The following is a 25977-nucleotide window of genomic DNA, read 5'->3' on the forward strand; positions in this document are numbered from 1 at the left end:
AAGAAAAGATGCAAACCAAACTGGCTGGTGAGAAAAAAACTTTTCTTAAGTCATTCTGGGCGAACTACTTAGTACGAACTGTCCTTGCAATTTTACCTTATAGCTAGCTGCATCGTCCCGAAGGAGGTTTTGAAAAGACAAACAAGAACTATGTGATCCTTCTGGTGGGGTAATATCATTGAGCAAAGAAAGATGCACTTCACTGGCTGGAATAAGAGGAATGTAAAAAAAGATGGAGGTCTGGGACTGAGGCATCTGGAGGACGTTAATAAAGCTCAAACAGCCAAGCTGGTGGGGAGATTCTTATCAAACGGTGATGGGAAATACCTGCAGACAAAGAGCTTCTGGGAGTGCAAACAAGTCAGCAATTGTACCAGTTACTCAGGAGGTAGGGGCATTGTTATTGCTAACAAATCTCATGGCTCAAGGACGCTGCTGGAAAGTAGGCAATGAAAGAAAAAAAAAGTAGGAATGTGGCATGACCCATGGATCTCATCAACACAGGAACTTAAACCTATGTAAATGCAGCTAAATCTGGCTTAATCAAAGTGGCTGTTTTCATTCAAGAAGAGCAAAATCAATAGGATATATCTTTGGTTAAAAAAAAAATAGGATATATCAAGACAATAGTTTTCCTGGGTTTGAAGTGGACCAGATAAAGGATAAACTGTTGCTGCTGTTACCATCAAATAGCTTCTCAAAGCTTCTAAGAACTCCTTACTCTTCATTTCAGACCAACTGGCTGTCTTCTTTGGTATTGGTGGAAAGCGAGAAACAAGTTAACATCCGAAAGAGTCAGGTTGAAGTCCAGCCTCTTAAGCCAATCCAGAAATGGTCATCACCACCATCTGGTCAGGAAAAGATAAATGAGGATGCAGAACTAAAAGGTTTGCTATGTGCCACTGCCACTGCCATAAGGAAGTTTTATATTCTGTGAGACTCGTGTCTTTAGAGGCATATGCTCCTTCGCTGCAGAGGCTACAGCTTTCCAACAAGCTGCAAAATGTCTTCAGGTTCAACAATATTGAAGATATAATATGGTATAATTGAAGGTGGTGCGTTCCATCTTACTGAACAAAATCTAGTATGCTATGATCAGTCCGTATGCCAGCAATGGGCAGCCTCAAGAAGCTTTTCGACTGTTTTGGTGTATGGTTGATGAATCCGTCAGACCCAACAGGTATACATTGGTTAAATTATTGGTAGCTTGTACAGAAAGAATTCAGATTGGGTGTTCTCCTGGGGACTCCTCTTATACGTACAGCAGATGTGGTAGTCTAGAGGATGCAATAAAACTTTTTGGTGAGATGCCTCGCAGGAGCTTGACAACTTGGATTTTTATGATCACCAGCTCGGGTGTGCATGGGCAAGGGAATGAAGCCCTTCCTAGGTTTGAAACAATGGAAAAAGAAGCAGCACAGATAACACCATACAATTCAAGATATTGTTACAGTATTACACCCATATTGGACCATTGTGTAGCCGAGGCTTATCAGTTGGCTACCATCATGCCAGCAAAACCAACTGGTTATGCATGAGAAGCAATTCTTAACAGTTGGATCCTATGGAAGTGTTGACCTCGAGCTAGTTGTTTTGTAGCTGATGCAACAAATCTCACCTTAATCTGAGACTCAGAGCTTCGTCGTCTACAGAACATCTATCTCTAGGAGAAAGTTCTCGCCTTGTTTCTAAGCAGGAGTTCATTCTCAGTGAACACTATGTACTCTAGTCGGTTACCATTTTTTGCAGTCTGGGAAATGCATCAACCATGTTTGATCTTCTTCTCCGGTTCTTTCTTCCATTGTTTTATAGCTACAATTACAGCATAAATATTGTTAACAAAGACCTCAATTTCTACCCAGAAGCTTACACGGCTCCATCTCCGCTAATCCTATATAACCTACAAATAACATTGCCTAGCTTTCATGTTTTTGGACAGTTTCGTCTTCTTTTTCTTCAGAGCTTTTGGGGTTTTACTCTTGCGAGCCTCTCTCTTCTCTTCTTTCACTTTCTTCTTGTTCACTTTTCGAGCTGCTTTTTTATCTACAGGGAGCACTGCCTCCTGTGTACCCTCCTTCACAGAATCGCATGGCTCTACTGCTTTTGAATCTTGTGTTCTAGACTTGGTTCCAGTGTCAGCAGAGGTATCATTTGTATCCGATTCTTTTGGCTGCTTTGGTAACTGCTTTTGAGCTGGGCAATGATAAAGCAAACCTATGATGTCCTGGCCCCTTGCGAACCATGGAATGTACGACTGAAAAGACATACGATACGAGTTCTAAGGCTTTCGAATTTTAATTAAGCTTGGAAAAGGATCTTGCCACGAGATTATTTACCTCATCAGGAAACAGCGCCGACCTCACATCTGCCCTAGCCAAAATTTCCTGCTGCACCTGTAACCATTGTAAATGAATTTAGGCACACACTGCTCTCGACACATTTTAGGGGATTGGAGGATAATAATATGGATGGAGCATCAAACCTTTTCTAAATAACATTCCACGGATTCATCGGTAATAGTTGAATCTACTATGAAATCGAGCAGTTCATGTATGGGCCTAACTCCCACACCATTATTTTCGAAAAAATCCTGCAGAACACCATTTGGTTGACAACATCAGCTTGTTTAAAGATAATAAGAAAACAATAGGCGCATAAATTGAATCCTGAACCAACTTACAGAAACATGAATGCAATCCAGACGTAAGAAATATAAGGCAAGAGGATGGTCGAGGTCCACAGATTGGGAAACATCAATAATGTGCAAGCTACCCTGCAGATTTGGGATGAAATCATAACTAGTTGCTTGATGATAAAAAGAAAAGAAAATTTAATTCACTGCAAACATAGGGGGTATTGGACTCACCTCGTAATAAAGTATATTATATTCGCTCAAGTCTCCATGCACCAGGTTGCACTTTTGGTATAAAATTCGCATCACCATAACCATCTGATCATTTGTAAAGAATACAAACTTAACTTTATATCATCTTTGGTGGCAATAAGATAACAACAAAAATAGTAGACAGCGGACATTGAAAGTTCACTTGGGTTTGTCAATTTTGTCTGCTGTGGTATTACGAAGGGCAATATTCTCTCTACAATTTCCAAGGATGTTACACACCTGTACATAGCATTCACGCATCTTGGCTTCAGATAGATTTGCATCCTTGAGACAAGGAGCAGCCCTCCCTGATTTTCCTGTATATTAATTTTCTTCAAGTCATATGCATTTGGTAGTATTTACATACTAATAATTGATACCATAACTGAAGGTCTCAACTTATCAAAGTGGATGGATTAAAGGTTACCCCTCAAGGACTTCAATCAGGTATTACTATTAACTCAAAAGTAATATAAGATAAGAAAACATACCTACAAATTCCATGACCAAAACATTTTGCCTCAAAAATATTGGAGTTGGGCACCTGGTCCCTGCTGCCTTTAGCCTGGATTCAGAACATAGAGAGCTTTAACTAACATCACGAATTCTAAATTGCGATCACATTTAATAGGACAATATCTTCTTTTTCCTATTAACTGCCTTTAGCCTCACAATTACGATTCTCAAGAGATCAAGTTTGTAACTCAATATTTCCAGTAAAAGGCATAGGAGAACCAATTACACATCATTTTTATAGGTTATAAAAAGTGCCTCTGTCCAACAACCATATAGCAGCAAATATGACAGCAAAAATTTAGCGAGTGTCTATAAACATGAAAAATATAAAAGAAATAGAAAGATGCAAAGGCTGCTTTACATCATAAGGTTCATCATTTCATTTTCTGCCCAAGTCTTAGGCATTTGCCTGGGATTGTGCTTCAAGTATCCACGCCGAAAACAATAATCCCGTTGTATACGACGATTCCCATCCCTGAAGTGGCAATGTAAAAGATCACATCATCATCATAAATTTCTTATCACTCTTCCACAAATCACAAAGAGTTACAGTTAAGTAATAGTAATAATCAGTTAAACTTTACTTCAAAATTCGAACAAATATCTTCAGTTCACGACATTTTTAGGCCCAAGATTTTTTTTTCTTTTTCTTTTGGTTAATCAATTAAAGTTGATTGTGGCATAGGACTCATAATTAAGTGAAAACAAGCTGAAAAGATGAGTGGACAGACTTACTTGAATCCTGGAACTGGAGTTTTATAGACCTTTACTGCAAATTCTTGACCATCATCTTTTGTGGCATGATAAACATTGGCCTGTCAATAAAAGGGATCATGAACGGTTTTACAAGGAGAAGAACTTCATTGAGAATATCAGAAAAAAGAAATGTGTGGTAGTTGATAGTAAATGACACCTACTTCTTTCCCAGTAGAAATGCAACCATTTATGTCATCAAATATACCACGATTCAGCATTTTGAACAACACCATACCAGTTCTTGGATCAATATCCTGTTAATTTAAACAAATCCAAACGAAATGTTACATCTGATATATGCTGAAAGAGTTAAGCAGACATAGCAAAGTTAACCTTCAGGATATATTTGTTTCCTGTGTAACAATGATAGTTGAAACATAGTAAAGTTAATCTTCAGGACATTTGAACGTTGATAGAGTTAATCAGACATATGCGTGTCAGGTTATTTTTAATAGCGAATAATAAATTTCATTATGGCAAAACAACACAAAACAGAAGAATTACATGAAACAAATGAAATTCCTAACCTGTTCAACAGTAGCACGGTCTCTCTTGTCGGTGGTTTTAGTTTTACAGGTGAGACTTTGACGATTAGCAGTTGTAGTAGAATTGGGAATGCTCATATCTTCCTTGTCTTCCCACTTCTAAATTCACAAATTATGAACAGAACAAAACATCACGACATTATAATCCAGAGTAAGGAAATAAATCCAAATCCAGCTGAACTGGAGTAGATTATGATAAATTAAACTGAAACCCTAACTTTATTCATCAAAAATTTCACCACATTCACAAAATTCCAGCTGAACCAGTGTAAATTATGAAAAAATGAACTAAAACCCTAACTTTATTCATCAAAAAAAATTCACCCAATTTTCTTTTTCCATACTTTATTCACCAAATTCAAATCAATTCAATCCTTAAATATCAAAATTGAACAAACCTTGAGTACCTCTAACGGTGAAGGCCGAAGATGTCTGTTAAACTTCTGGTTTCGATTAGAGAGGGGCTGAAAAGTTCTTGGTAGAAGATGACCTCCATGAGAATTAGGTCTTCTAGAGTATAGATGAATTGCAGCTCCATCATCTTTAGCAGAATCCAAAAAATCTAAAGCTTCTGAAAATTCCTCCAAATCCATTTTAGGGTTTCTTCTACCAGCTGCTTTAAGGCTTCTTCGGGAGAGGCTTCATAAACCTAAACGAGTCGTTCTACTTTCACCTCGGCTTAGAGCAAATGCAATGGACGAGTAAACCCAAATTTTTACTCGAGTGGGCTGGCGTAGTGGGACGGACCATCGATCAAAATTTGATCAAAGAGTAAAATCCAGACCAAATTTGGTCGGCGATCAAGACCAAATCCAAATATAGTCGGGCGTTAATATAATCTCCGCTATACATCGGGGGTTGATATAGTCTCCGCCATTCATCGCGCGTTGGTATAGTTAACGTCCAACGAACAGGCGTGCATATAAACTTCGCCTGAATGGGGCGTTGGTAAAAATAACGCCCGATGGGGCGTTCATAAACTTAACGCACGAAATGGGGCGTTCATATACTTAACGCCCCACTCCACTTTAAGTTTTAAACTTTTGAAACTTGCATGGGGCGGCTTTATACCTCCTCCCAATTATTCTTTTTTTTTTTGTTTTTTGAAGCGTATACTATACCAACGCCCCATTCAGGCGTTATCTTTACCAACGCCTGATCCCAGGCGTAATCTTTATCAACGCGCGACCAAATTTAATCTGCAACCACTACGCCACACGACGGACTAAACCCAAATTTGATCTTTTTTTTTAGTCTTTGGTTTTTGGTTATACTCGCATCACTGTGGACGCTCTTAGGTTATACCTGGCTATTAGGGTTACAACCCGCGGGTTGGACCTAACCCGAAACTAACCCGGCTTGTTGGTTACTAGGGCCGACTTAGGGTTGAGCTTTTAGGACCCGTCCATCAAACGGGCTGACACGCCTAACCCGTGGGTTGATCCGCCAACCCGTCAATACTGTAATACATCTTTGAAATCGTCATTGTTATGGGTTGTAATACTAAATAAAAACATATTGGATCTAATTCCTCCCAATCCACTCAACCATCCATCAAATTCATTAAGGTTTATCAAATTAAATCTACATTTCAAATTACGGATTCACTCGTATCCTTGAAATTTGTAAATATAACGCCAACAACTAAGTTGTTGCGCAGTGGTTGTTATGTTGTACATCCAATCCGTACGTGTGAGGTTCGATCCTCGTGAAATTCTTAATTTTTTTGGCAATTAAAATAGCTCAAACTAGTTGCACCTAATTTCCTAGGTCTGACCCGCCAACCCGCGGGTTAACCCGTTACGGGCTAGGGTTGTAGATAGTGAACCCGTATGAATAAACGGATCGGGTTAGGGATGATAGAGGACAAACCGGAACCCGCCTAACCCGCCACGGGTTGACCCTAACCCGGCCCGTTGCCACCTCTAGTTTGGGGTTTTTTCCTTCAAACGGGGGTGTACGTATGTATGAAGTTCGGAGAAGTAAGATTTTTTTTTATTTTTTCTTTTTTAATTGATATTAAGCTCTACAAAACCAGGGTGATACTCTTAGAGTTACACAAACACCATCCATATTATTTGGGCCAAATGAAAACCGTATCCATTGAAAATGGAACAAAAACCCCATTTCAATTCAAATTAGTTAAATTTAGTTTTTAACAAATCTGATAATTCCAATCGTACCCTTAACCATATATACGGTTTGTTCTTCAAAATAGAAAATTTTGGGAGAAATACAATTTCAGAAGATCGTGGAGAGGATTGAAGATCTTCTCTATCATAATCTTCCTCTAATTAGATTTTAGGGTTTGATTTCGTATATTCTCTACCAGAATCTTTATAGAGATATCTAGAAAAATCAAAACCGGATCTATATTTTTGTCTCTTTCTCCGGTTCGATTCTGATTATTTCAGAAACCAATTTTCCGAAATAACAGAAGAGATCATAGATTTCAATCCTTCGAATCTGAAGATTGATATGTATTGTTAAAAAATTCAATTATTTTGGTTTGAGGTTCTCATCTTCTTCGAAGAAAATAAGAGAAGTAACAATTTAATCCTTCGATTTGTCATCTTGAGTCTGTAATCTTCCGTTGGAGTAGTCTGATCATATTCATCAGGATCGCGATTTCAATTTCCTGGTATTTTTATTCATTTGATTTGTTTTGAATTTTCTAGTTGATTTCAATAGAGAAGATACAATAATGTTACAATTTTACTTTGTTGTTCGTGTTGAAATAGATTTGCTTCTGTTCATTTTGTTTGTTTTCTGTTGTTCATAGTGAAATCTGTATGAATGGAAATTTTTTGTTGTTAAGTTGTCATATAGTTTTCAGTTTAAATTGAGTGAAACCTTTTTTGGTTCCATACTTTTTTCTTGTAGATATGGACTCTGTTATTGCATCTGTATGTCACAATGAAGCTTCGTTGTCGTTTCGTATTGGTTTATGATCAACTCTTATGGATTTGAAGGATAATATTTGTTTAAATTGGGTTCAACTATCTTCATTCACTATTGAAATCATTCAAAAATTTGGTGAGCAGCAAAAGGTTCTTCAGTCTGATTTTGGTCTCCAATCAGCTGTTGTGTTTTCTCTGTTTAACAAGTCGCCAACACTAGACTTATATGTATATCATAGAGGTGAAAGTTCAAGTTCAACATGCCACATAGGTGAGAGTTCAAGTTCATCATGCCATAGGTCAGAAGTTGTACCTGTTAATCAACCAGTAGTTACCAGTGTCACTGATTACGATGACCCTAACGTAGTCAAAGAACTGTTAAAATCCGCTCGTTGGCTATGTTTTTTTCACAGTGTTGAACAAGTGTTTCCAGGAGGTGTGAACCAAGTGCGTGAAGATTTGATGAAGTACCATGCTGCAAATGGCTATGCATATAAGGCAACAAGAAACGAGAAGTTGCGGATCGCTGCTTGTTGTGCTAACAAGAAGAAGAACAAGTGTAATTGGCACATGTATGATGTTTCTTGCGACGGTGTTGAAGGAAGTCCCTTTATTATCAAGGAGTTAAATAATCAGCATTCTTGTGACGGTGGATTTATTAACGTATCACATGTATCAAAGAAGCTAATAAGTTCCTTGATCAAGGATGAGATTAAACAGAACCCAAAGAAGAAGACAAAGGATATTATAGAACAAATTAGAAGAGAATATGTCTTTGACATAAGTCGTTATTATGCATAGGCAGGGAAGAGATATGCACTGAATATGGCATGGTGAGAGGATGAGAAGTCATTTGCTTACTTGCAATGGTTTACAAAGCAATTGTCTGAAACCAATACTGGATCCCCTGTTGTTTTGGAAACTGACGCGAGTCAAAAGTTTGTGAGATTGTTCATTGCCTTCAGAGCATGTATCCGTGGATTTAATTATTGCCGGCCCTTGCTATTCATGGACGCAGAACATTTAAAGAGTAAATATCTCGGTCACATGATGGCAGCAACAGGACTAAACGGGGATAATGGTAATGTTTCTTAAACTTTTTTTTGTTGGTTTCTTTTATCTTTTTTTTAATGAAACCTTTTTTCTGTTTTGTTGGTTTCATCATTTTTTTGTTGTGTTGTTTTGTCATTTTTTTCTGTGTTTGTTTGATTTTTGCAGGAATTTACCCTTTATCTTATGTTGTGGTTTCATTTGAGACTGATGCGAACTGGAAATGGTTTATGGAGCAACTTAGGGAAGTGGTTTCTCATCAAAGACAACTTACATTTGTGAGTGATCGAGGTAGTGGTTTAATCAACCAAATTCCCGTTTTTTTTCCAGGTGCATATCATGGGTGGTGTTACTGGAACGTGACAAACAATGTCAATGCATGCTTGCCTAATCCAGCCAAGACATATAACAATTATGTATTGAAGTTTTTTGAAAAATGTGCATATGCGAATATACATGTAGAGTTTAAGGAAAGTTGGGATGACTTGATGCTGGTTAAAAATCAGAAGTTACAAGAATATCTTAGTAGAGCTCCAGTTGATAAATGGGTTAGTTTTTTTTTCCCGGGTTGTCGATATGGGGAGTTGTGCTCAAATGTTGATGAATGTTTAAATGGTTCGGTTAAGTAAGAGAGGTAGGTGCCTATTGCTGTCATGGTTATGACCGAAGCTTGTGGAAATGATTTGCACCCGTCGTGAAGAATCTGTGAAATCGTTCGATTGGCGAGGAGTTTTGTGTCCAAAAATGGAAACTGAACTCTATAACAATAAGATACGTAGCCGTGATTACACTGTTACCAAGTCGTCAAAATTTGTGTATGAATTTCATGCCTCACTAAAACAAAGGGTTGATTTGAAAGAAAAGACGTGCTCTTGCAACCGCTGGAAAATCAATGGCTTCCCTTGCGCCCATGCTGTTAGGTGTATAATGGGGAATGGAGAAGATCCTTATGAATATGTTGAAGACTACTTCACCACTAAGTTCTATCGAGAGTCTTACTCACGACCAATCCATCCAGTTCCCACAGTTGAAAAGCCTGCGACAATTTCACCCAAGTCTGTTTTTCATGGACCTAAAGTTTTACCACAATCAGGACGTCCAAGTAAGAAGAAAAGGATTCCTAATACAGGTACATTTCCCAAGAAGAAGATGAGAACTTGCGGTGGGTGTAATAAATTGAGTACTCATAATCGAAGGACGCGCCCTAAGAAGCAAATGTGAAGTTTTTTTGAGGATGATTTATTTTACTTTTAGTTCAGACTTCTTCTATTCTATTAGCATTTCGCATACAGTTCGTAAACTTTGAGTATCTGTTTTAGTTTAGACTATAATATGCTTTAGTCTACATTTTGAGAATTCATTTTGAGTATTTGTCTGTTATTTCTCACTTATCTTCTTGTCTACATTTTTTTACAGTTCAAACATATTTGATTTCTACTGTTATTTTGTTTCATTTATATTAAGTTTTCCTCGAAGGTTCCACCTGCATTAAGTTGGAACCCTTTTTGGTTTCATCATTTCTACTATTATTTTGTATTTAAAACATGTTGGAACCCTTTTTGGTTTCATCATTTCTAATGTTATTTTGTGACAAAAACAAGTTGGAACCCTTTTTGGTTTCATCATTTCTACTGTTATTTTATAACCAAAAGTTGAAACTTTTTTTGGTAAGATCACTGCTTTTTGTAATTGTGCCTTGTTGAGTTTTCCCAATTGTTTTCCTTTAACTTTGCTGTGTTATGAATTATTTCCAAGACTTTTTACCATTGCGTCGATTGTCGAAACGCTAGGCTATCCTTGGTGTGTTTTCTATTACAATTTAATACTTTAATGTAATTAGACTCCTTTCCATCAAAATACTTTAATATTAAATTTTTAACAAGTCTTGGAAATAATTCATAATATATCAAAATTTTGGTTATAAACCAAGCCGTGGTATGACCCCTTTTTCCATCAATATATGGTGGAACCCTTTTTTGGTTTATAGGCAAAATTTACTGCTAAAGTGGATTTCATCAAAAAACAATACTCTAATTGACACCATTTATTCAACATTTAAACCTTTTAAAAACTATTATAAATTTACAAATACTTAATAGATTATAATGATTTTTATGTCTTTTGAAACCATTTCTGAAATATCAAAAGGAACTTGCACCATTCAACTTTGCTCTCATGCTTTCCACCCTTTTTGAAATATTCTCCTCATGAAACCTCATGCATAAAGGAGGATCTTACACGCCAACTTGGGTCTCATCTCATGCACCTTTTCTGAAATATCATCTCCAGGAGATGCCATGTTTCCCTTCAAGAGGTTGTTCATGTAATAGAAAACATGAAGACCACAATCATTCCTGAAACAACCAAAAAAATGTCTCAATATTTAATATTAAAAACTTCCATAAATAAATAAATAAATTGTTTTAACGAACTTCCAAAACATAAGTGATGATTGTTCTAGCTTACCCTATTTGTTGACAATATGAAGGCGTGTGCATAATGTATGGTGGTGGCTGAGTTGTCTGCTCGTCACGGGGGAGTTTTGTATCGTGCTGTGAAAATGCTGATATTATTCTTTGTCTCATGCTTTCAGCACTTTTCCTACATTCTTCTTCAGTGGAAGCCAAGAAGTTGTAGTGAGAAAATTATGCGGTTTCAGTATCAAAAGCTAGCAGTGTCCAATGGTATACCCCATCTCCAATTGTTGTCAGGAACGAAACGAATAAAAATTGTACACCTTAGTCCATTTTGTCGATGAACGCTTCAATTGCATACCACCTTTCATTCCTAGTGTGTGACATGTCTGAAAAAGTCCAAGAAAGCAGATTCCTAATGAGTGACAGACATGCAAGTGCTTTTTCTCTGACATTTTTTTCTTCCTAAAGAGTGAAACCAAAATTGGTTCCATCAAAATCAACTATATAACCAACAAATGTTGTTGATAATGAGGATTGATGGGCGAAAATAGATGGAAATGAGAGGGTCTTGAGAGGATTCATAAACCTAAGCCGAGGTGAAAGTAAAACGAGAAACTACGAGGTGTTTGGGGTTTTTTCCTTCAAACGGGGGTGTATGTATGTATGTATGAAGTTCAGAGAAGTAAGATTTTTTTTTCTTTTTTATTTCGAAAGTATTTTTTTTTTAATTCTTATTTTATTTTATTTTTTGATTTCTTTAAATTTAATTTTTTTTAAATTCCATGCTCGTTCCCAAAAGCATAAGTTGTTATAGCCTATAACATATTTGAATGCTAGATATAAATGTCAGAAACATAAATCAGAACCATTGCTTCACAAAATTGTTTTAAAATTTTATACTAAACTGATCGACTTTTTTTATTTAAGGTAAATTTATTAACAACACAATATTGGAAAAGCAACTTTGTACCTAAACTTATAAGATGCATCAAAAATATAAGGTGCATTAAAATTAATTTCTATATATTATTAAAGGATTAATGGGACAGTTTCAGGGTACTGTTTGATTAGTTACTGCATAACAACATCAGAAGTATGATGAGTTCTTATCCTGTAAGTGTGACCATTATTTATGAAAATGTATAATCACAGTGTTCACCTGCATCTGCACCTTTCCAAAACACACATGATTAATTAACTGTTCATGAATGTCATAGAGTAAAGCCAATTTTCATAATTTGATAATTGTCGGGTTTATTGCTAGGATTTGCAATCAGGAAAAAAAGATCATTGATTCTTAAAAATCGACATTATAAATCCGACAAACTCTCTTTCCAAGATCAAAGTCAACGAGAAGGTGTTGCATAGTATCATTATCATTTACGCACAGAAAGAAGAACCAACTCTAACATCCTGACAATATTTAGCAAGTTTGTCACTCATGGGAAGACACTCCTACATGCATTTTTAAAAGGTATCCCTCATTGAAGACTTCAGAAGTCGTATCCTAAATATATTTCTCGGGGAAACTTAGGTTTTTAGAGAACGTCTCCATCCACAATTAGGCCACAAACTGACAGGATTGAGATTCTGGGTTACAGAGAGTCCTTTATTTATAATGAGAACAAGGATAGGTTTCTTACAAACAAGGTAAATCGTGACTAATTTACATGTTTTACGAATTACTTTGATCCCAAGCAAACTAAACTTCACAATATATTGAAAGAAAAGCAAGCATTTGAGAAATTTCCGTTTTACAAATTACTAATTTACATGTTTTCCTAAAAATCGATAATATAAACAACCTGATTTTAAGTTGGTGCTGAAATCCCAACGAACTATTTTAACAAACTCAAAGGTGTTGCATAGTATAATTTATACCATACACGCACAGATTGGAGAATCAACTCCAACACCCTGACAATATCTAGCAATTTTTTCACTACATCAAGACATTCCTGCATGAACTAGGAATGTCTTGCTGCAATTCATGCATGAACTAGGCCACAAAGTGATAAAGCTATGAAAATTATTGCTTTAAATTATATTTCGAGTTAATCTAGTGCAAAAAGAAATTCTTCGTTGCAATTCGTCAATTATAGTAAATCCGTACGACATTCTCTCGGTAGATAGAATGATAAAAATAATGAGTAAATAGGATAGTCGGTCTTCACATACCGTTGTTAATGAAGTCCTCACAAATATGTCTTCGATATTCTTCAATCTTTAATATTCAAGGATTATTCAGTGAATTCAACTCCATGCTCTAATGCGTCCTCATTTTTATTGACAATATTATATATTATTAGCAGGATTCGAAATATTGTAAGTAGCACCGGCGATCATGCAATATTATTTTATATATGGCAAATTTATCATTAGGGGAATTGGAATTATTATTATTATAAATAGCACGGGATCTCAAGCAATATTAATTATTATACTATATTATATCTGGGAGATCGTATGCTCATTATGCTTGGTTGGTTGCACAGATTGTGGTATGCACTGCAATCGGGTTTTTCCTATGAAATGTCATATTTCAATGTGTATTAATTGAGTACTTGGTGAAAAACGTGTTAATTACTTTGTTATAATGTTGTTCTTAAAATGTGAGAAATTGTTTCCACTCGGCAACCCATTGGAATGATTTGCAAAATTGTTTTCTCTTTAACTTCAGTTATTGAATAAGATGGTGCGCACGAAGATATTTGTTTTTGTAGCTTAAGGATTAGCAAAGAGTGGACTTAATTTTTTTTTCGAGTTTCTCGCTGTTTGTTATTCCTGGCATTGCTTATAATTGGAAATGTTATCCAGTAAAAGAAATTACTAGCCTATCAAAAAAAAAGATTGGATATGTTATCCAACAATTTCTCAATATGGTTGTTAGTGTATTTTTCATATGCGTTGTTTAGTTTTTTTTTCCTTTTAAATCTTTATTACATTAAGTTACAAACTTGTATGTAGCCATGTAAGATCCGGATGAATTATTTACAACGATAATTGTCGATCCAATAAAATGTCAACGAGTCTTCCCTACACTTAATTTATAATACACATCAAATATACCTTTAAGTAGCTACATTGTAAAAGAAAACTTAAATATCAATCTCAATGCAAAATGGTGTTTCCAAAAAACATTGTTCAAGAGCAACTATCTGTTGATAATGATGATAAAACACACTGACTTTACAAATTGTACATGGTAGTAATACTAACACCATTATTAATAAAAGGATCCAAAATATGTAAAACACCATTTACTTCCGCTAAGTAAGATACTAAACAATCATATTATTAGCAATTCTAGTTCTGAACTTAAGAATGTCGTACGTGTGCTAAATTGATTAGTTGTATAACGCTCTTCAAAAAGAAAATCTATTACCATGTCGATAGGTAAAATATTAATTTTTGAATGATTTGTATATATATTGTGTTCTCCTTTAAGTTTTATTTAATAATAAATAATTTTATCTAATACAGTATACAATAACCAAGATACTTAATCAATCGATTTTCTTATATCATGGTGGTATATACGATTGAGAAAAAAGATTCCAAATTTATTTACTATATTCTTATAAATATTTTATCCAAATGTATTTACTATATTCGTATACCGATAAATCTTTCTTAAAAAAAGATAAACTTAATTAGGATAATTTGTTCCACGCATTAAAAACACGATTGGAATATAAATGTAGCTATTTTATCTAAGAAGTGCTGTAAAATGGGTTTGACTTATTCATTAAATTTTAAACAAAAAAAATATATTCAATCCTTGCATATGCAAATAATATATAATATAATTATTAGCTCATTCGATTTCCTTAAACAAAAAAGTAAAAAATACCTCTCATAAGGGAGGTCGAAGATGGTTAGTAAATGTATGGTTTCGATGAGAGATAAGTCAAAAATTTATTGATAATGATAGATGACTCCCATGAGCATTAGGTCGTCTAGAATACAAATCAATTGCTCTATCTTTCAAAGAATAAGTTAACCAATCTAAAGATGTTGAGGTATATATTTAAAAAACATAGCTTTGTAATAATATGCCAAAGTTAGAGAGATAGTGTGGTGGTATTATTTTGAGCTCCCACACTATAGGCATGGGTTCAAATCCCACCCCATACAATTTCACTAGGGTATATACTATTTATACTATACACTTATATTACATTAATCCGGGAGCGGGGTCTTGGGGTCTTGGGAGGTCTGCTGATCCAGAAACCAATTTTTTTTTGTTGTTTTTAACTTGGATTTTCAAAACGTATTAAGGTAATTATTTCCTGGTTAATTGTAATTAATATTGCAAAACTAGTCACAAAACACCAAGGTGACCAAACTTGTGGTACAAAAAATCCAGCCATATTATTTTTAATAATTAAAAACCATTTGATTAAAAAGTGACACAAAAACCCCGTATCAAAATATAATGAGTAAATTTAGTTTTTGTTAAAAAAAGCCAAAAATACCCTTTTAACATTCTCTTCTTCTTCTCTCGTTTCTTTCTTCGTCTCCTTCTCCGCACCACAATCACCACCAGCAGCAACAATAGATCTCCACGAACACCAGCAACAACTTTATTCTCCCCCGACCACACTACTGCACCTTCGTATTTCACCACTACCACCACCCTCCTCTGCCTCGTTCAATTCCTTCACCACCAACACCATTACCACCACCGTAAACACCACTATCCCCACCTCCTCTCCACCTCACAGCAACTATAATCAAAACCCTACTAGTTTCATCTTCAAATTCAGAAAGAAACACAGGTGGATCTGGTGATGTTGCGATGTTTCTGTAAGATTAGATGAAGAAGTTGTTGAAAATAGGGTTGCGACTGTAACTGCAATTGAAGAACAAGAAGAACAGAGATAGGTTGGTGACAAATTGATGATTGAGATCAATTTTCAAGAAAGGGATGATGAAGTGGTGATGTTCCTAACAAGGGTCCGAGGAATTGGATCAATCGTATCCCACCTAAAAATACCTTTACAGACACAAATCGTCTCAAGATTTCCAATCAAGACTTTGGCTTGGATTGAATCGAATTGAATTTGATTGTGTACCATCATTTATTCTAAGCTGCTGGAATGATTTTGATTAAGGTAAGATTTTTATTCCATTAGGTTCATCCTAATTTCATTTTTGAGTTTGTACTGTTTAATTTACTTAGAGAGGGAGACAGATAGAGGATTTGAGCTAGGTTTGGTGTCTGTTTGATTTGGTTTTTTGGATTTTGATTTTCATTTCACATAGTGGTGGTAAATTTTTAAGCTTTAGAGTTTCTAGATTTACCAAATTCCACACAACAATTGATATACCAGTTAGAGCTTGGTGACTACTTATTCAATTTGAACTAGTCTTATTACCCTCTAGGATCAAAACATCTTGAATCAGTTACTTTGTTGCTCTTTTCAATCTTAGTAGGCGGCGGCCGATGAAACATTATCGTCAGGAGGGTTCAGTTTTCGATTTCATTGTTTTAGTTTTGGAACTCATAATATGGTTGCTGGTATATTTTCCGTGTTCTTGGAAGGAGTTTTGCCACATTTGGAGAAAAGACATATCTTTAATTGAGTAGTCCCCCGAAAGAAGAAAAATTTGGTGAGTTCAAATTAAAATGGTCTTCGGCAACCACCCGAAATGCTAGTGATGACAGTAGCTGGGATTTACATTCTGTGTTTCAGTATGATTTTTCCATGGTGGTTTGCGAAAAAGAAGGATATATTTGAAGTTAACCTTGCCATGGAGCACAGTGCCAGTGAGTCAAAACTGTTTTTTTTTCCTTTTATAGTGTTACTTTCGTCTTGTATGCATGAGTTGTTGTCGCTGATTCAACCTGTGGTGTAGGACATTTTATAGGCCAAACATGCTTTCATTGTGAAATGAGCTTCCGACTAGGATTCAAAAATTACAGTAAAAATGTGCAAATGGATATGGTTCCACTGTGAACACTCAAGACAAACTTTCAGAGTTTGGGTTGGTTGGGTCACAGGCAAAACACATTTTGTGTCATCTTGTTTATTATACTCCGCCGAAAACCTTGAATCTATCATGATGAAATTCCAATAATAGGATCGTTAATTACACTAGGTTACACTTCTGTTGCGTTGTTACAAGATATTTTGGTTGGTTTTTACTATTCAACTCAACTTACGTCAATTCAGACTCTTTAATTCCTCTAACCAATACTTCACTTTTTTTTTTCTTTTTTTTTTGCATTAGATTCAGCATCCTCACCAGAAGCAAGTACTTCTTCTGAAAAACTCCCGGGCAGCCCAGTTCGTGTGCCAGCCAGCCCATTTCGAGTGCCACCTAGTCCTTCTCGATTCTCACAGTCATCCAGAACGACTGCAATTGGATCTGTACATCTAAATATGAGTCAGGTTATAAAAACCAACCAAAATTTACTTTAACTTTTCTTCAATTTCATGCCCTAAATTTACTTTAACTTCTCCTTCTTCAATTTTTACCACCACCCTCCTTCTTCACCACCACTAATAACAAGCAACGCCGTTACAAACAACTGAAAATGAAATTGGAAATTGGTATGAATTGAAACTGGATTTGTCAAAATTGGTCTTCCCACCAAATTTCAAGTTATTCTTTTTATAAGCCAACACAGGTTATTGCTATTGGTGTGGTCAAACAGAATGAACCATGGTTTGTAATTTTTCTTGCAGTTGAATTCTGACGAAATCAATTATGGTTTCATCTTATTTATGATGAAACCAAAAATTGGTTCCATCGTATTTATGATGAAACCAAAAATTGGTTCCATCTAATCTTATCCTTACTTAAATTGAATTTTGTTTATGAGTTTGAATTGTTGTTTTGTTTGATAATGGATTAGATGTATGCTAGGATTTGTTACATAAAATTGAAGAAAAGACCTGAAAATGGTTAGTTTTTGTATGTGTATATAGGCTCAGGAGTGGGATACTTGCTCTGTTGGATGTCAATTTTGGACATAAAAGTGGAGATGATAAGATGCCGGATGCTACGTTTGGTCAACCTGGTAATGGAGTGCCTGGGATTCTTCGGACAATTGAGTCGTCGCATTATCATTTAGAGAATAACGTTGCTCCGGCATGAGAGTGGGTAAGCACAATCCAAAATGTCTTTTTAGAAATAAAATTGATGCACTAGCTAGTCTTGTTAGTTTGATAGTTCAGACTTTAGACGATGAATTTGCAAGATTGTGGCTATATGTGAGGCGCTGAAACTTTTTTTAGGTTTTCTTTGGATTGGTGATCAACTTGATTTTGGATTGTCTATTGAGAATTTACTTTTTGTTCATTTTTGAGTATTTAAGTTGTATCACTGCTTGCTGATATTAGTTCACTTTGTTGCAGGCTGACACTCAGTTCACACCAATTATGGTTTCATCTTATTTATGATGAAACCAAAATCGGTTTCATCGTATTTCAACAATGTATTTCTATCCATGAAGATGTATAATACCTCTTAAAAAATTTCTTGCAGGTGATTTCTCACGAAACCAAGATGAAACCAAAATCGGTTTCATCGTATTTATGATGAAACCAAAATTGGTTTCATCGTATTTTTGGGAGGTGGGGGTGGTGGGCGGTCGTGGTGCTGGTTTTGGTCGGCGGTGGTCGACAGTGGTGGTGCTGGATGGTAGGGTGGCTGGTATTGGTGGTGCAATTACGTAGTATCGGTGGTGGTGGTGGTGGTGGTCGGAGGTGGTGGCGGTGGTAGTCGACAATGGTGGTGCTGGATGGTAGGGTGGCTGGCAGTGGTGGTGCAATTACGCAGTATCGGTGGCGGGCGGCGGCGGCGGAGCGGTGGTAGGTGGCAGCGGTGGTGGTCGGTGACGGCGGCGGTGGTGGTCGGTGGTAGCGGCGGTGGTCAGTGGCGGCGGTGGTGGTCAGTGGTAGTGGTGGAGGGCGGCGGTGGTGGTCGGTGGTGGCGGCGGTGGTGGTCGGTGGTGTCGGCGGTGGTGGTTGGTGGTGTCGGAGGTGGTGGCGGCGGCGGAGCGGTGGTGGTCGGTGGCGGCGGCGGCGGTGGTGGTCAGTGGCGGCGGCGGAGGTGGTGGTCGGAGGTGGCGGCGGTGATCGGTGGCGGCGGTGGCGGAAGGTGGCGTTGGCGGTGGTCGGAGGTGGTGGCGGTGGCGGCGGTGGTCGGAAGTGGTGGCGGTGGTTATCGGTGGCGGCGGTGCTTATTGGTGGTTGTTTATTTCTTGTTGGGGGTGACAATATAATAAGAATTAAAGTGTGGTTGATTTTTGTTTTTGTTGGGGTGATTTAAACTAGAAGGGTAATATAGACAGTTTATATTAAATGGGGTTTTTGTAAACAATTTGTTTTGTTGGAGTTTTTGTATATGGATAGTGACACCTTTGGGGTTATAACTCGCGGACCGTTAATATTGACATTATATTATGGTCGTTTTTCTACTGTTACTAAGAAACTTAATTGGCATTTAATCAAAAAGATTTTCGCATTAATTCAATTGATTTTCTTTGGATATAAAACTTGTTTCTGGAAAAGATGAAAGGAATATACTGAGCAAGTGTTTTGAGAGAGTAGTTGTTGGTTCGATTTCTAAGTGCAGAGAAATTAAACAAGAGAAGTTGTTTTATCCCATAGGGTTTCGACAGAGTTGACTGCTAGCACAATCAAGAGGAAGAGTCGCGAAACACCTTAAAGATAGCGTCCTAGTCCGCGACTCAGCTGTTTGAGATTTATTCTGTGTGAATTTTTACTATTGTTTCCAACAATTTTAAGGTGTTTGATTTTGTTATGGAGGTTGAAAAGAAGCGCGTTGATGATACCAACAAGCCTTTCAAATTTGAAGGGTTGCATTTCAGAAGATGGAAGCTGAAGATGTTATTTTATCTCAAACTGATGAAGTTGCATATGATTGTGTCAAGTGTTCATCCTGGAACCATGGAACCTGCTGCTGATAAGACTGTTGCTGCTGCTGCTGGTGCTGGTGGTGCTGCTACAAATCCACCTCCTAAGGGTGGTGTCGAAGAAGTTGTTTCTCAAACTCCTGAGGAGAAACAAAAGGCCATTGACAAATGGGTCGATAATGACTTTGATTGCAAAAACTACATTCTTAATGCATTATCTGACGATTCATATGAGTATTATTAAACTTTTGAAACTGCTAAAGATGTATGGGATGCATTACAGAAAAAATATGACAACGAGGAAGCGGGTTCAAAGAAATATGTTGTGAGCCGGTATATGAGATGCCAAATGGTGGATGACAGATCAGTTGTTGCACAGGCTCATCAACTTCAAAAAATTTACCACGAAATTGTGGCCGAAGGTATGAAAACTGATGAACAATTTCAAGTTTCTGTAATGATTGACAAGTTACCACCTAGCTGGAAAGATTTTCATAATACTTTGCGTCACATGACTAAAGAATTTTCTCTTGAAAGTTTGATTGTTAAGCTCAGAGTTGAGGAAGAAGCTCGGAAACAAGATAAGAAGGAAGAGATTCTCATTGTTTTTAACAATAAGACTCATCCGACTTTGAAACCTAAGAAAAGGGATATGAAACCTAACTCGAACCAGAAGAAAGGAGGAAGGCCTAATCAAAACAAGAACCATAACCCATCGAAAAATGGACATAATTCCAATTTTGAGTTTCTTTGTTATATCTGTAATAAACCAAACCACATCGCTAGGAATTGCAGGTTTAACAAGGAAAAGAATAACGCACAAGCTAATGTTGTGGGTGACGTTATAATTGGCATGGTCTCTGATCCAGAGTTCTACATGGTTGGTGGATCTTATGGGTGGTGGATAGACAGTGGTGCTTCGCGTTATTGTTGTTTTCATAGGTCCATGTTTAAGACTTATGCTGAAACCAAGGACAAGAAAGTGTTATTGGGAGACTCTCACAGCACTATGGTGAAAGGTTCTGGTACGGTAGAGTTGAAGTTTACTTCTGGGAAGACACTCATGCTGAAAGATGTTCTTCACACTCCAGAAATGAGAAAGAACCTTGTTTCCGGCTATCTTCTCAACAAGGCTGGGCTGTATCAAACTATTGGGTCTGATATTTACACTATAACTAAGAATAAGAGTTTTGTAGGAAAGGATTATGCTACTGATGGAACGTTTAAGCTTAATGTTGATGCTATGAATAAAATTGATTCTTCTGCTTATATGGTTAGCAATTTTAATGATTGGCATGGTAGGCTTTGTCATGTGGGTAAAAATTTAGTAAATATCATGAGCAAGTTAGGTGTCCTCCCTGAAATTTCCGAAAATGATTTTGAAAAATGTGAATATTGTAGTCAAGCAAAAATAACCAAGACTTCACATAAATATGTCGTAATAGAATCGAAACCACTAGACTTAATACATTCTGATTTGTGTGAGTATGAAGGTATCCTAACTAGAAATGGAAAGAGGTATATCATGACGTTCATTGATGATTGTTCTAATTATACTTATGTTTATTTATTGAGCCATAAGAACGAAGCTATTGAAAAATTTAAGATTTTTATTGTTGAAATTGAAAATCAATTTGGTAGGAAAATTAAGAGATTTCGTAGTGATAGAGGTACTGAATATGATTCTGCTCCTTTTACTGAAATTTTTCAAACTAGTGGCATTATACATGAAAGAACTGCACCATATAATCCTCAAATGAATGGGAAAGCTGAAAGAAAGAACCGTACACTTACTGAACTTAATGTTGCTTGTTTGCTTAGTTCTGGTGCTGCTTCTCATTGGTGGGGTGAATGTTTGTTGATTGTTTGCCATGTTTTTAATCGCATTCCCAATAATAAAACCAAGATATCTCCCTATGAAATATGTAGAGGTAGAAAACCTAATGTCTCTTATTTTAGAGTTTGGGGTTGTTTGGGTTTTGTTAGGAAACCTGATCCTAAAAGACATAAGTTAGAAAGTAGAGCTTATGAATGTGTTTTTATTGGTTATGCTCAAAACAGTAAAGCTTATAGATTTTTTGATATTAATAATAAGGTTATAATTGAATATATTGATGCTGATTTCTTTGAAGAGAGATTTCCCTTTGAATCTATAAATAGTGGGGGTAATAGTGGGGGTTCTTTACCTAGTGCTGATTCTGAACCTAGATTAGAAGAACCTAAAAATGCAGAAACTAGGATCACTGAAGTTGAACCTAGAAGAAGTAAAAGGGTTAGGACTGACAAAAGAGATCCTGATTTTGAATTTTATTCCGTAGAGGAAGAACCTTCTAATTTACAAGAGGCGTTTAGTTCTGCAGAGTCTAGTTTCTAGCAAGAAGCTGTAGATAATGAATGGGATTCTCATATTTCTAATGGAACTTGGCGTATAGTAGATTTACCACCTGGTTGTAAGCCTATAGGTTGTAAATGGATTTTGAAAAGAAAACTCAAACCTGATGGAACAGTAGATAAGCACAAGGATAGACTGGTTGCTAAAGGATTTAGACAACGTGAGAACATAGACTTTTTTGATACTTATTCTCCAGTTACTAGATTAACATATATACGCGTTTTGATTGCTGTTGCCGCTGCTCATAATCTTGTTATTCACCAAATGGATGTTAACACTGCTTTTTTGAATGGTGAACTAGAAGAGGAAATTTACATGGAACAACCTGAAGGTTTTGTAATTCCTGGACAAGAACAGAAAGTATGTAAGCTAGAAAAATCTCTTTATGGTTTAAAACAAGCTCCTAAAAAATGGCATGAGAAATTTGATAATTTAATGATTTCAAATAACTTCAGAATAAACGAGGGTGAAAAATGCATCTACTATAAATCTGAGAATGATGTGTGTGTGATTGTTTGCTTGTATGTGGATGATTTGCTGATATTTGGTTCCAATTTATCTGTTGTCAATGAAACTAAAAGTATGCTTAGTTCGAATTTCGACATGAAAGATTTGGGTGAAGCTAGTGTAATCTTGGGAATCAAAATAACTAGAACTAGTAGTGGTATTTGTTTGGATCAATTTCACTATATTGAAAATTTTTTGAGAAAGTATGAATATTTTGATTGTAAACCTGCTTGTACTCCGTTTGATCTTAATGTGAAATTGTTTAAGAATACTAGAGAAAGTGTTAGACAATCTGAATATGCTAGTATAATTGGAAGTCTGCGTTATGCAACTGATTGTATTAGGCCAGACATTGCATATGCAGTGGGAGTTTTGTGCAGGTTTACTAGTAATCCTAGTTTGGAACACTGGGATGCTATTGAGAGGGTTATGCGGTATCTGAAAAGAACCACAAACCTAGGATTACACTATAAGAGGCATCCCGCGGTCCTTGATGGATTTAGCGATGCTAATTGGAACACTCTTTCAGATGATTCCAAGGCCACCAGTGGATATGTTTTTACTATTGCTGGGGGTGTTGTATCTTGGAGATCAAAGAAATAGACAATTATAGCCCAATCTACGATGGAGGCTGAATTGATGGCACTAGCAGCAGCTAGTGAAGAGGCAGGATGGCTGAAGAGTCTGTTGTCAGACATTCCATTATGGAAAAAATTGATACCAGTCATTTTGATCCACTGCGACAGTACCACGGCTATCAGAGTAGTAGAGAACTGTTATAATAACAGTAAGAATCGACAAACACGTCGAAACCACGACACAGTTAGAGAATTTCTCACAACTGGTGTTGTTAGAGTAGATCGTGTAAGGTCTGAAGGAAATATAGCTGATACTTTGAAGAAAGGATTAGAAAGAGAAAAGGTATAGAATATCTCTAAAAATATGGGAATTTTGCCCGTAAGAATTTGAGTCATTTGTAATGATACCCAACCTAGAAATAGGTTCAAAGGGACTAGTCGAAGTTAAAAATGATATGGTAGAGTCGTTCATTCCCATAGCATGATATCCTGAAGTGGGAAACAGGTTGAGTGTTTAAACTCTTAATGATGTCTATAGCTCTTAAGTTAAGAGTGGGATACATAGGAATATCCTTGATAGACTCACCTATACGAATGGTGTGGCCGCCTTCTATGATAACTTGGGCATTTTTCTAGATCGTTCGTTAAGAAAGGGATAAGCACATGGACTTAATGTGTGAACTTAAGGAATTTACTCTATATATAGTTGTGTGTGTTAAATAATCTAATATTAGTTAGAGTTCAAGACGCAAGTCACTCTAGTCACCTGGTACTTAGAAATTTTAACACTATGCATGGGTTCAAGTCGAAAGGCACCTTTGCAGATGCACAACTATACAACACTTGCTCAAAGTCTTAAAATATAAGTGGGGGATTGTTGGGGTATATATTTAAAAAACATAGCTTTGTTATAATATGCCAAAGTTAGAGAGATAGTGTGGAGGTATTATTTTGAGCTCCCACACTATAGGCATGGGTTCAAATCCCACCCCATACAATTTCAATAGGGTATATACTATTTATACTATACACTTATATTACATTCATCCGGGAGCGGGGCCTTGGGAGGTCTGCCGATCCAGAAACCAATTTTTTTTCGTTGTTTTTAACTTGAATTTTCAAAACGTATTAAGGTAATTATTTCCTGTTTAATTACAATTAATATTGACATTATATTATGGCCGTTTTTCTGCTGTTAGAAATAAACTTAAGTGGTATTTAATCAAACAGATTTTCGAATTAATTCAATTGATTTTCTTTGGTTATAAAACTGGTTTCTGGAAGAGAAGAAAGAAATATACTGAGCAAGTGTTTTGAGAGAGTAGTTGTTGGTTCGATTTCTAAGTGCATAGAAATTGAACAAGAGAAGTTGTTTTATCCCATAGGGTTTCGACAGAGTTGACTGCTAGCACAATCAAGAGGAAGAGTCGCGAAACACCTTAAAGATAGCGACCTAGTCCGCGACTCAGCTGTTTGAGATTTATTTTGTGTGAATTTTTATTATTGTTTCCAACAAAAGCTTATCCAATTTCATCATTATCTGATATTGAAAACGAAATTTTTTCTAAACCTTATTTTAGGATTTTACCTGATGTCATGTACGCCTTAGGATAATGTGACAGTGATTCTGAACGAAAAAAAAAAGGAATTAGGCCAATGTCATGTTTGTGATTTCCGGTCAATTATGAAGAATGTCCGAACTAATAGACATGGGAAATAGGTCGGAGTTAGTTAACCAATTTATGAGGTAGTTTTGTAATATATCCATGTAGACTAATCAAAAATAATTTCAAGTTAAAAATTGTTCCGGATCTGTTCTAACTATAAATTCATACAAAAAATGTTTTTAATATTTAGTAATGAAATAATTTTAAAACACATATCAATTAACAATTTAAAATGCGAAGAATTAAGTCTCACTTAACATCGATAAAGATAAGGATTGCATTTGATGATCCATCTCTTCTTGAATTATGTATCAAAGAAACCTGTACAAAACTATTGTATCGTTTTATAAAAGATTAATTTTCGATTTTAGTAGAGAGAAACATAATTAACATACATAAGGTATAACTTTAACGGCTGCATAAATAAGAAGTTAAAACACCAAAAAGCTCCATTTTGCGCTCGAGTTACAATCCATATCATCACAACAAAAATCTTTCAAAAGAACAAACGTACGATCAATATTTGATAAACACCCTTGGAATGATGAAAAATAAATAATATTTGAAGAATTAAGAAAATATGAAAATGATAGTAAAACATATATAGAGAAGAGACATCTTCATACATTATATCTTCCTCCATCATTAATTTTCATTTGTCCGAGAAATGTGAGGTACCTCATATCATACAATATTGACTCCTCTAACTTGTGGCATTCCCATATATATCTAAGTTTCAGAGAAAAATACATAATTGTAAATATGAAGGTATACATGTTAATTTATGAGAGTATTGGATAGATAAATCCTCATGTGGGTAGAGGAGCAACCCTTTCTTCTAAATTACCAATCAATCTAATTTCCAACTTAGTTAT

At 36.1% G+C, this 25977-nt stretch overlaps 1 protein-coding gene across 2 annotated transcripts; it reads right to left on the bottom strand.

Moving 5' to 3' along the window:
* Positions 1–1403: 1403 nt before the first annotated feature.
* On the bottom strand, positions 1404–5368 carry LOC113355126 (serine/threonine-protein kinase RIO1-like). Of its 2 annotated transcripts, none has more exons than XM_026597905.1 (12): positions 5109–5368; positions 4684–4800; positions 4318–4410; positions 4136–4215; positions 3762–3875; positions 3376–3449; positions 3125–3201; positions 2867–2950; positions 2681–2773; positions 2483–2590; positions 2337–2393; positions 1404–2254 (listed from the first exon to the last, which is right to left on the bottom strand). In XM_026597905.1, the coding sequence occupies exons 1-12, from the start codon at positions 5292–5294 to the stop codon at positions 1901–1903; spliced, it is 1437 nt and encodes a 478-aa protein (XP_026453690.1). In that variant the 5' UTR covers positions 5295–5368; the 3' UTR covers positions 1404–1900. The 2 variants fall into 2 exon arrangements, with proteins under 2 accessions (XP_026453690.1, XP_026453689.1); XM_026597904.1 differs by having other exon boundaries at positions 5100–5368.
* Between the last annotated feature and the right edge of the window lie 20609 nt (positions 5369–25977).

This window comes from Papaver somniferum, chromosome 3, assembly GCF_003573695.1.
Source record: "Papaver somniferum cultivar HN1 chromosome 3, ASM357369v1, whole genome shotgun sequence".
Lineage (NCBI taxonomy): Eukaryota > Viridiplantae > Streptophyta > Magnoliopsida > Ranunculales > Papaveraceae > Papaver > Papaver somniferum.